The sequence below is a fragment of the Budorcas taxicolor genome, chromosome 4 (assembly GCF_023091745.1).
Source record: "Budorcas taxicolor isolate Tak-1 chromosome 4, Takin1.1, whole genome shotgun sequence".
Taxonomy (NCBI): Eukaryota; Metazoa; Chordata; class Mammalia; order Artiodactyla; family Bovidae; genus Budorcas; species Budorcas taxicolor.
The window spans coordinates 34,317,671-34,330,230 of NC_068913.1; the positions used below are offsets into that span (position 1 = coordinate 34,317,671).

The 12,560-nt window shown below is 35.1% G+C and overlaps 1 protein-coding gene across 1 annotated transcript in view; it reads left to right on the top strand.

Annotated features, from left to right (window-relative positions):
* LOC128046875 (probable mitochondrial glutathione transporter SLC25A40) overlaps positions 1 to 7,708 on the top strand; it is a 72,542-nt gene extending 64,834 nt beyond the window's left edge. The window contains exons 9-12 of the mRNA XM_052639065.1: positions 1,112 to 1,221; positions 4,868 to 4,949; positions 7,176 to 7,256; positions 7,596 to 7,708. Of these exons, the coding sequence (XP_052495025.1) occupies positions 1,112 to 1,221; positions 4,868 to 4,949; positions 7,176 to 7,256; positions 7,596 to 7,708 (386 nt within the window). The remainder of the gene's footprint in view (positions 1 to 1,111; positions 1,222 to 4,867; positions 4,950 to 7,175; positions 7,257 to 7,595) is intronic.
* The last annotated feature ends 4,852 nt before the right edge of the window (positions 7,709 to 12,560 follow it).

Consider the following 12,560-nt stretch of genomic DNA (forward strand, 5'->3'; position numbering starts at 1 on the left):
AAGTAATAAGGATATAAATTACCAAGTGCACTGATACACACCTGTGACATCACCACCCCTGTATATGAATTAGAACACTGCAGTTTTTAAAATCATGAAACCACGTATGTCCACCTCCACTGTCACATCCTCAGTGGTAACCTCTTACCTGAATTTTTATCATTTATTTCATTTTAAAAAGTAGTTTTACCACATATGTATTATTGCTAAACAATGGTGTTCAGTTTTGCCTATTTTTGAGGTATACAATTTATTTTACTTGGAAATATTCCTTGTTTTGTTTTATATGTGCAACTGTGTTTTTTTCACTCTTGTTTATACATGAATAAACAAATAAACAATGCTGTAAACATTTTTTAAGTCTCTTGCTGGGTATGTACAAGAATCTGCAGCTTTTAGTGCCTATTTTTAAAAATCTATTTAAAAAAAGTTTTCCAGGTGTTTGTGGATGTTGCATTGTGAGTTGATTTTTGTCTGTTAGCTTATATTCAGCTTCTTCTAAAACTGTTATAAATTCTAATTTGTCTGCCTACCTTTTTTCTATGTAGACAATAATGTGTAAATTATAACTATTTCATTTTTAAGTTTGTGATGAATATCCTTTATCCAGTTGAAGAAGCTGCCATTTATTCCTAGGTTTCTAAGAAATTCCTTTGAATGCTTTCCCATCATTTTTAGATGATTCTACAATTCTGTTAATGTGATACACGGTATCTAAAGCATTTCTTATGTTTACCATCATTGTGTTTATCAGATAACCTAATTTAGTCATAGTGTGTGATAGTTCATGAAATACTTCAGTTTTTCTTCTTTTGGAGTTTTATATCAGTGTTCATGAGATGTGACTCTCCTTTCCTCTCATGTTCTTGTTGGGATTTGAGATTAAAGTCCTACTTTTTACTGATGCATAGTTTTGTTTATAAGATTCCTAGAATATTACTGAGAATTTGGTTACTGTTTTTACAAATTTCACCTAGTATTTGCCTAAGCAGAAAGCAAGGTGTGTCAATACTAGAATTCTGTTTTCCTTTAATATATAATATTCTTCAAATATTTTCCATAAAGTCCACATTTCATTTCTAAATGTGTTCATTCTATTCTGTTTTTGTAGCAATGTACTGGTATAACTATGAAGTCTTAAAGAAGTGGTTGTGTGCAAAATCTGGCTTATATGAACCAACATTTATGATCAACTTTACCTCAGGGGCGTTGTCTGGTTCTGTAAGTTTATTCTATTGTTGTTATATTCCAAAATAGTGATAATTGTCTTACTGAAACAGAACAAAATATTATGTAGCATTTCAAGTCCATTGAGATAGAACAGCTTTAGGGTAGTGTATCATCAAAGTGCTAAGTATTTACTACCCTATTTTGAAGATAAATTATCAGCACTACCCATTAAATATTTTAAAATGCATTTTATATCTGTCTTTATTATATTATAAGTACATTATATCTTTCTGAAACTTTTGAACTTGTTAGATCATTAGTTATGATAATGAGTTTAGATAGTACTTTATTACACAAAGTATTTGGCAGTTTGGTCATTAAATACCAGTAGATCTTGTTAGTTAATATTTTATAAATGTTATCTCTTCTATATCATCTGATTGAATAGAAGTAATTGCATCCTTTGCTGCTAATTCCTGTTTCTTTGGGAACATTCTAGCTGAGTACCTCTTAAAAGGATTTAAAAAAAACTTACAATTAGAAGGGAGCAGTACCCAGTGACCGTTTTTGGGTAGTAGGGAGTTCACCTTTGGCCACTCCTCCACATAATGAAAACTCATGTAGTGGGCCTTTGTGCAGATTCTTATCACCATGATCTTGGACACAGAGAGCTTTCTTATCCCCACATACTTAGAGAATGAATTTGTGATGACACAGTGATGTGCTGACATACTGGAACCAGATAGAGAGAGTGAGGGAACACAGTGCAGTCATGGAGACTGGCAGAAAAATACTGGAGTTACTGTCAGAAAACCTAACCTCAGGCTACAGAAGATCCTGAGATTGTGTTCAAAATTGAGACATGAAGATTCTCGGGTCTGGTATATGTCAGATTAACCCTGCTGCTTCTGCTGCTGCTGCTAAGTCGCTTCAGTCGTGTCCGACTCTGTGCAACCCCATAGACGGCAGCCCATCAGGCTCCACTGTCCCTGGGATTCTCCAGGCAAGAACACTCGAGTGGGTTGCCATTTCCTTAAGTGAAGTCGCTCAGTTGTGTCCGACTCTTAGCTACCCCATGGACTGCAGCGTACCAGGCTCCTCCATCCATGGGATTTTCCAGGCACAAGTACTGGAGTGGGGTACCATTCCCTTCTCTGCAGATTAACCCTGAAGTGAAGTGAAGTGAAGTCGCTCAGTTGTGTCCGACTCTTTGCGACCCCATGGACTGTAGCCTATCAGCCTCCTCCGTCCATGGGATTTTCCAGGCAAGAGCGCTCAAGTGGGTTGCCATTTCCTTCTCCAGGGGATCTTCCCAACCCAGGAATCGAACCTGGGTCTCCCGTATTAGTGGGGTATAAATATACTGAGGCAAAAGAGAAATTCTTTGTATTAATTTAAGAAGTTAGAATACCAGCAAAATCTTTTCATTATTTCTATTTGTGAGGTGATTAAAAGTAACTTACAAATTTTATTTATATCTTAATCCACCATGAAATGAAAAACAAGTACCATTTATGTTTAGTGATCCATAACAATTGTAGAACCAATTCTGTACTTAGTGCGTTATGTAAAAAAAGGAAAAAGTTGAATGGCTTTAGGGTCCCAGCTTTCCAGTAACGAAAGAATGTTGTTTTACTATTTCTTACCTAACACAGAAAATATATTTTTAAAATCTTTAATAATTTAGAAAATATTACTGCCTTTTAACTGTTAAACAAATAAAAATGTGTCTGCAACAGGAAAAGCACATCAGTGGGATAACGTCCAGGCTTTCTGTTAGAAAACCGAACAGCCTAAACCTGTTATTCTGCAGAGTGTCAGGCTCATCCCGCATTGTTGCTGCCTTTGATACTCCCATCAGCACCCCCTATCCAAGGGTTCTGCACCTGCAGATTGAACCAATTCGATTCTTGGCTGTTGAATCCACAGATGTGGAACCACAGACACAGAGGACCAGCTGTGCTATGACATTTTATATAAGGGACAGATACTCGGCAGGTTTCAGTATCTGCAGCCAATGCACCTCAGATACTAAAGAACAACTATATGTGTTAGATTGTGGAGAAACGATCATTGATTTTATCTTACCTGAGATCTTTGAAACTGGTTTCAAGAACTTAAATCTCCTTACATTGATGGGTGAAATAAAAATAAATGACTTTAAAGGTCATTTTATGAGCATATTGGCCAAATGTAAGTTGGGAAACAGAAAATAGAGACTGTTTTACTTTGCATGACTGTTATATCAAATATAAGACATTCTTAGGGGAATTTGTTCTTTCAGAAAACCTTTCTTGCTTAATTAAGGCATTATGGAAATAACTGTTAAATTGATTAATTTGAAAATTTTAATTATTTTAATTGCAGGCTAATTACTTTACAGTATTGTAGTGGTTTTGCCATACATTGACATGAATCAGCCACGGGTGTACATGTGTTCCCCATGCTTAAGCCCCCTCCTACATCCCTCCCCATCCCATCCCTCAGGGTCGTCCCAGTGCACCAGCCCTGAGCACCCTGTCTGATGCATAGAACCTGGACTGGTGATCTGTTTCACATATGGTAATATACATGTTTCAATGCTATTCTTTCAGATCATCCCACCCTTGCCTTCTCCCAGAGTCCAAAAGTCTGTTCTTTACATCTGTCTCTTTTGCTGTCTCGCATATAGGGTCATCACTACCATCTTTCTAAATTCCATATATATGCATTAATATACTGTATTGGTGTTTTTCTGACTTACTTCGCTCTTTATAATAGGCTCCAGTTTCATGCACCTCATGAGAACTGATTCAAATGCATTCTTTTTAATAGCTGAGTAATATTCCATTGTGTATACGTACCACAGCTTTCTTACCCATTCCTCTGCTGATGGACATCTAGGTTGCTTCCATGTCCTGGCTATTATAAACAGTGCTGTGATGAACAATGGGGTACACATGTCTCTTTCAATTCTAGTGTCCTTGGTGTGTATGCCCAGCAGTGGGATTGCCGGGTCGTATGGCAGTTCTATTTCCAGTTTTTTAAGGAATCTCCACACTGTTCTCCATAGTGGCTGTACTAGTTTGCATTCCCATCAACAATGTAAGAGGGTTCCCTTTTCTCCGCACCTCTCCAGCATTTATTGTTTGTAGACTTTTTGATAGCAGCCATTCTGACCAGTGTGAGATGGCACCTCATTGTGGTTTTGATTTGCATGAAATGTGTTTTTAAAAATGATTTGGGAACTACATTTGATAAATATGTTGAAACCCATAAAGAAAATGTATATGGCACTGAAAGTTCAAAAGTCTGTTTTCTTTAATTTTTTAACAATTTAAAAAACATTTGGAAAATTTTAAATGCTAATTAATAATTTCTGCTTTAAAATACATATGCCTTCATCTGTAGTAAAGGAATAATGGAACACACAGGAGCATCAGAAATTATGAATACTGGTTTTGCAGTCAGAGGTCTGATTGGAATTCTGCCTGCCAACTAGTGTGGTGTGACCTCAGGAATATAGGGGGACTGTTCTCTTAGTCCTGAACTTTGGGAGGAATACATAAGACTTTATCTGTCCTCTTCAATAGGAGCTTCTCTTAAACATCCCTGGTTTCACTTTAATTATTATTTTATTACTATGCTTATTAAGTAAGATGCTAATTAGAGTATAAAATACTTTGGGAAAAATTTAATCAATTTTATTTTTTGTTAGTTTGCAGCTGTTGTAACTTTGCCATTTGATGTGGTAAAAACACAAAAGCAGACACAACTTTGGATATATGAAAGCCAGAAAAGTAAGTTTAATTAATTTAAAATGTGTCTAAGATGCCATGAAAAATATTTTCTTTCTAGATAGTTAGGAATATCTAAGATAGGGAAGACAAGATTCCCCCTGTCGCTTGGTTGCTCAAACTAATGTACTGTTAGAATGGAGTACCCAGAAAAACCTCTAAACCTACGCAAAAAATTTAAGAAATTTTAAAGACTATATTAGTATGCATATACATATTCTTTTTTTTTCTTCTCTATTTTTTAGCTTCCCTTTTGATGTGTTTTGTTTTCCCCCTGCCTGTTATCCCGTCTACTTCTTTATAACCTGTAATTTCTTCTAGAACAAAATTGTCCTGAGGACTTCCCCTTTAATGCAGAAGGTGCAGGTTTGATCCCTGGTTGGGGAGCTAAGATCCCACATGCCTCCTGGGCAAAGAAAACGCATAAAACAGAAGCAATACTGAACAACCTCAATAAAGAATTTAACAATGGTCCATATTTATAAAAAAAGTACTATTAGTTGCTTCTACTATATTCATTGTTTTTATTATAGAAAGTGTAGCAAGCCCACTGGAAATAGGGCTTTGTTTCTGAAACATAACATTTTTAGGATTTGATCATTTGGACGGTCAGTAGAGGAGTGTTTATTGTTGTCTGTGCTTGAAATATTAGTAATCACACAGTGTTTGCTTACAGTGTATGAAGCTGCTTTTCCCCTGTAGAAAGAGCTCTTGGACGTTGGCTCTTTAGGCAGGGCTCTGCCATGGCGTCCCTCCAGCTGAGAAGTCTTCTTGTTCGTCTTCTTTTACGTTCATCTCACCCTACTGTTAAAATGGAGATCGGTTTGGAGCTTGAGCTCCATAACATTAGAAATACCCAGCTACTTAGCCTCCTTTCTTTACTAGTTGTTTCCAAACTTGAAAACATTTAAGCAAGGAGTATAAGTTGTCAACTTGCAGTATAAAGCTTTTGTCACTGACTGTGTTTAGAGAGTTAAATTTCAATCATAAATACTTTGTTCTTGGTTTTAAAATGTATCCTTTCTGTTTGGTTGCTCTAATTACTATAGTTATACTTACACTATTTATATAGATAGTTTAGCTTCTTAAATGACAAGGCCTCATTTATCTTCATAGAGAATCTGATTTATATAGAAGAAATTTTGAGATAATGAGCCCCTCGTCAGTAAGTTGCAGATTCTACAGAGCTGTTACTGAATGATCCCTTTCCCTAATTTTCCCTTTTTCCCTAGGCATACGTACTAAAATGTACTTTAATCCTAAAGACTCCGAGTTGTCGTCACTGTACACACTGATTACTGTAGTTTCATAACGCAGCTCTCAGAAGCTAGTGAGACACTTAGGAGTGATAAGTGTTGGCTTATCACGCACTGGGCTGGGCAAGACTGAAATCTTCAGCTGTCACAGTGCTCACGTGGTAGGATGCCCACCTTTTAGCAGATATTTTTTCACCTTTAGTGTCTATAGTCTGGGGGCTAAGCCAGCTGCTTAGAATCATTGTGTACAACGAAGGTGAGCGATCTTTGTGTATGTACAGCACATTCATGAGGTTTATGTTTGAATCTGAGTAACATCTATTTTTGCTGTTTTCAAAAGATGTATAAATCTGTTTATTTACTGTGTTCCAGACACTTGAGTAGTTGCAAATAAGTGAGATGTTACTGTTAGTTACAGGAAAACTCTTCCTTTCAGAGGAGACAGGATTGATTTATTTCAAGACTAGCACATTTATTCAGAAAGATTCTAGTAAGGTGGAACCTCCCTAGGGAGAATGAGCCATTTTCCTTAAAGCTTCTCTTTGGGGAAAAGAGTTTTTTTAACATATGCACTAAAAGTACAATGAAAAATGGTTACTATGGCTTCACTTGGGGAACCCCATGAAAATTCCTGTATATCTTTAAAATTTTTCATTATGAAAAAATTTTTAAGATACGGAAAAAAGTATTAAGGATACACACCACCAAGCTTAAACATCAACTCAGGAGAGGCTTTCTGTATACTCCTCCTTGATTGCATCGGGTCCTATGTACCTTAAAAGTTCCTTTAAAGTTTCTTTTAATGAATCCAACTATTAAAAATAAGATTTAAAATAGTTCTTTATGTAAATAGATCTGTTCTTATTATAATGAACTGATATATCCCAAAGCCCATTAACACTCTTTTATGTGTATTTATCTATATTAGAAATTAAGTGGTAATTTATAATAGCATCGTTTCTTTAACGTTTAGTTTCTATGCCTTTGCAAATGTCAACCTGGACTATCATGAAGAACATTGTTGCTAAGAACGGATTTTCTGGATTATTTACAGGTAAAAATATTTCCTTTACCAACTGTTGACTAAAATGTTTACTTTTCCTTTTAAATTAATTGCTTTTCAGCAGAAAAATTTTGAAAATATTCCTCATTTACTATTTCCTCCTAAGTATCTTTGCTGTAAGTTTAAAATTTTTAAATACCAGTTGCTTTTGAAGTAATTTGGAATTAAAGTGAGGAGTGAACGGTTCGGCTTGTTCTTTGACACCAGTTATGGGACGGTGTTTTATATGTTAACTTCACTTAATTTGATAACTGTCAGAATGAAACCAAATAAATTACATTTTAAAATGTAAGGAAAACTTTGGTCTGAATTTTTCTCTTCCCTTTTTAGGACTGATTCCTCGTTTAATTAAAATTGCTCCTGCTTGTGCTGTTATGATCAGTACATATGAATTTGGAAAGTCTTTTTTCCAGAAACAAAATGCTCAAAGACAGCAATATTAGAGATACTATTTCAACCTGAAATAACCACCATGACCAAATAATAAGCGGAGACTCTTAGACAAGAGCTTTTTTCACCTTTTTCGCTATTATCTTACAGTGGTTTTCTACCATTCTTATCTATAATTTAAATGAATAGTAAACCCCTACTTTGCATTTAATCATTCTAACTTCAAATTTTTATCCTAATTTTTGAGAGCTTGAAAAAGATATTCCAGAAATCATAACCATTGAGCATTCTTGTAAAGAAGAGAGAAATTATTCTACACTGAAAGCAATAATCTCAGAGTTTGGTATCGATTTCTGTGTAACTTCATCCTGTTGGGAGTGTCAGAGTCGTCGAACATTTTTGCAATTGTGTGCTGAATGATGTACAGAGTCTAAGAGAATTCCCAAGTCTTTTATACACATTTAAATCATGGACGTAGATACTTAAGTGTTTCAACAAAGTAGATAATGGAAAGCAGTCTTTAAATATTATTATTCACATCATTTACCAAATATTGCCTATCAGTTATTTTCTTCAATTCACATGTATTTGGGTGTTTTCCCGCCCCCCACCATGTTACTGTTTTAAGGCCTCATGTGTATTAAGATTTCTCTGATCAAAGGTATGGCTATCTTATGTTCATGAACCAAAAATATAACTTGTGTGATATTGATGCTGCTATTTTTGATGTCTAAAGACCCTGTATTATCTACTGTTTCTGTGAGAGAGAGTGTTCACTGACCGTATTCAGTGTTCACTTCAGTCAAACTTGGGTGTGCAGTGGTAAAGCACGTGGCATTCAGGCCAGTGAGAAAGCCGTTTGAGCACAAGAAAGGCCTCTGGTTTCAGCTGTCTTGTCATCAGGCATTACCATCTGTGAAGTTCTCTAGGTCACGTCTCTTCGCTTGTCCTAACACCACTGAGACAGAGTATGTTCAAGATGTCCCTTGACTTTACACATCTCACACGAGAGTGCTAGACCAAGAACTACCAAGCCAATTTCCTTGAAGAAAGAGCTTTTAGTCACTGGAGGCTAATGCCTAAGAAGTTTAATTTATGAATGTAAGAATGAAAAAGAATATGATTTCAAGACAAACAATATTTTAAAATATTTTTGTTTTCCTCAGGATATGTATACTCTAAGAAAAAGCACTTTATTGCAGTCTATCTGTATTTTATGAAAATGTGAAACATTTTTTCCCTAAAATAGAGTAATATATATTTAAATGGCAAATCTCTAGTGTTGGTAGGAATTAATGTATTTTCTAATATAGTAGAAAAATATTTAATGTTTCACCAGAAATAAACTATATAGGGTTTATATTTAAGCTTTTTGTGTTTATTTTATCCTGTGTTGATTTACCTTAAGTTTGCAACATATATATCCATAAAAATATAAATATATTTTCATTGAAATATTTTGTGCTTTCTTAAAGCTACCACTGTGCTTCTAGCTAAATACTTTCATATAAAATTACGTTAATGCTATTCTATACACACATACATAAAACACACATGGAAGTTTATCTTGAACACTGATTTTTACAGTATTAAATTTAAATTTACCTTTGTCCTGCTGTGCTTCTTTTGGGTAACTGGTAGGAAAAGGCAGAAAAATTTAGGTTTTGAACAATAGTCTCAAAAATCAGTTATGTATTTCAGTTAATGTCACTTATAAACAAACAGAAGGGAAACTTTCATCCTTTCCTTCCCCACTATTGACTGCATTGTGGAAAATTATTATAACTAAAAGAACTTAAATAAACCTAACTCCCTATAGTTTTTGTAACATACATTACATGCAAGGTATCTGAAAGAAAAGAAGTCTGAATTTAGGCTTTGTCTATACTTAAGTGGTAAAAAGCATTACTAGTAGGAACCAAAAAAGGTTTGGCTACAAACTGTATTCTTGGTAATATTTCTAAATGCATTCTGTTAATGTTAAAATTTCTAACATACACATTTAATTTCTTATGTGTAAGTTTTTTAAGAAAAATGTCTTCTTCAGGTATTACATGCTTGCTGCTTTTCATATAATTCCATATTACTTTTCAAAAATAAAGTTATTTCTAGGAAAACTAATCACTATGTTTATTTAGCCACATTTGACTCCTTTAATTCTAGCCTCTTTTTTTCCTCCTGGGGCACAAATTCCAGGAATACGGGAAAGTTTGGTGTATTACTTTTTAATTTTTGTCCAAGTGAACTTTTAAAAGTAAATGACTGTTGTTATGTTTTAATCCATCACTCCACACCTACTGAGATGAGCTCTTTTACGTGGTAGGCAGCATAAAAAGCACTGGAGGTAAGACACTGCAGTTACTCTCACTGGTCTTAAGGTTTCAGCTGTGATTGTTAGGAATAAACAAAAGAAGTAATGGAAAAGCTGAAGAATTCTCGCCTGGCCTGGGGTGCACAGGCTGGTCAGGAAAAGGTTCTTAGGACAGGCAGTCCAAGGCAACATACCTGGAGGCTGGGAGTCTTCAATCAGGCAGTGGTACTTAGCACCAGTGGCTTGAGCAGAGTGTACATGCCCCATGGTAGATCAGATGGGAAAAGGAGTCCAGGGGGCCTGGTCTGCCAAGAAGGAACAAGAAGGCAAGAGAAAACCAAGGAAGTATTTTGAGCCCAGCTCTGAAAAGTTACAGAGTTGTGTTTTGTTTTTCTCTCAAGACCTATTTTTTTTTTAACTGAAAGAAAATAGGATAGCATAGGTTAGCCTAAACAGAAAACACCAGAATGTGTCACATATTAAGACTAAGTGTTGTATAGTGAAGCTGATTTTAGAAAAATGACTGGCAGGATGAAAAATGGGACTTATGAGCAGGTGACCTATTTTAAAAACAAAAGCTTTGGTTTATACTAAAGTATGTTTTTAAAAGGTACCACCATGGCATTGGTATAATTTTATCTTCTCCCTCCTATCTGTGGGGAAAAAAAGCTAAAGCAAAATAAAAGTTGCTTTGCTTACTAAAGAGCAAAGTGGACTAGGTAAAAGAAATTAAGAGCCCTGATGTTCAAAGCAGTCATGTGACATTTCCAGAGTAATCCAGTGGATGAGTTTATCAAAACCAGAAACTAACCAACAATGGGAAATTTAACAAAGAATTTACATAAGTTGTAAATTTGAGATACATTTTTAACCACTTGAAAACTTGTATGTACATCTAATAAAGAGGACTTAACACCAACTTAGTCTACTTGGATGTTTAAGGTTCCTGTCAGTCACAGTTGATGGTAGTTTGCATTTGGTACTTACCACTTCAGAACTTGTAATTTTATTTAATGTTGACTTTATCCTGATGCCATCACATAGGTGCTGAGAGGATGGTGGTGGGTCCATTTTACATGTGAGAAAACAAACAGGGTTGTTACATAATTAAATCACAACTCAGCCAAAACCACGACTGTCCTGTACCACTTGAGTGAATGTTGTCAATTTTAAAGCATGTCATTTTTTAGAAAATAAAAATTTGAAACAAAATGAAGATTTCTCCAAAATCATTTTCATATTAGTATTTGAGGTGTTAATATACACTTACCACATTTGTTGAAACAAAAATTCAGTGTATACCTTGAATCAAATAACATTTTGTCAAAGAAAAAATAAGACTACTACTGCATGGTACAAAATGTTTAATATACATGCAACAAGTATCGTACATCAAGGCAACAAAATACGCATGGAAATAGTAGCATATAGTTCAGCATTCTATTTAGGGCAGAGTGTGTGAACAATGAACACTACTGAAGATAGAGACATATCTCATGCAAACATTAACAGACTACCTCTATAACTAGCGTGGAATGAACTGTGTAGAAACCTGAAGTCACATTAGCAGATCAGTTTTACACCAAGAGCTCCAAGAAAGGAGGAAGAGTCGCTGTCCTCAGATGCCATGTTTCAGTATGCGTTCAGCAGCGTGTGAAGATGCACAAGATTCGGTACACGTTAGAACAAATCTGAAAATTTTGATCAGTTATGGAATCCTGTATTTCCTTTCTATATTATAAAAATGTATGGAAAATGTAACAATGATTTTCTTTAATTATTGGAGGATAATGCCATTTGAGAGTGGACCATGAATGAAAGCATTTAAAGTCGGTTAGGAAAGCAGCAGCAACAGTGCTTAAGGCTAGCCTAAAATTTTCCAAGTTCCTCCCACCCTTAATTGTCTCTCATTTGCTCCTCCCAAGGTTTCCAGTAACCTTGTTTTAACCTTCCTTCCATTCCCCATGCTGAATTACAAATTGCTGTAGATACATCATTCACAATAAGGTATACAGACTTAAGACTAGATTGATGGTACCATTTCTCAAGAATATTTGCATTACTACAAGTACCAAAGACTTAAGCTAAAGGAAGAAAGCTCTGAGTATGTTCTGATACATCTAAATAATTTAAGGGCTTCCAGGTCTTCTTTATCTCTGAAATGACATTGTTTGAACTGTCTTAACATATGACTAGCCTTGTTACTGTTTATTATCTTCAATTCCGAATAATGAGAGTCAAGTATTGCAGAGAACCACCACACTCCCACATTTCGAATACAAAGAATGACTGTGGTAAGTGCTGCTTTTCTCTCAATATTTTAGGAGGAATGTTCTTTCAATAGTCAAAGTTGCTAAGTTTGAATGTAATGTTTTATTAACAAATAAAAAATAGCATACAAAGTCCCAGATAAGTACTGTAGTAGCCTCTTCATGTAAACAATGTATAAAAGATCTTTGGCAAAACTGACCATGTTTTCCTCATATTACTTTAGAAAATATACTTCATACATTTCCTCTTTCAATATGGTGAAATTTGGGGGGACCAAATGTACAATTGTTTCAAAATTTGCAAAAATTTAAAAGACATCTCAG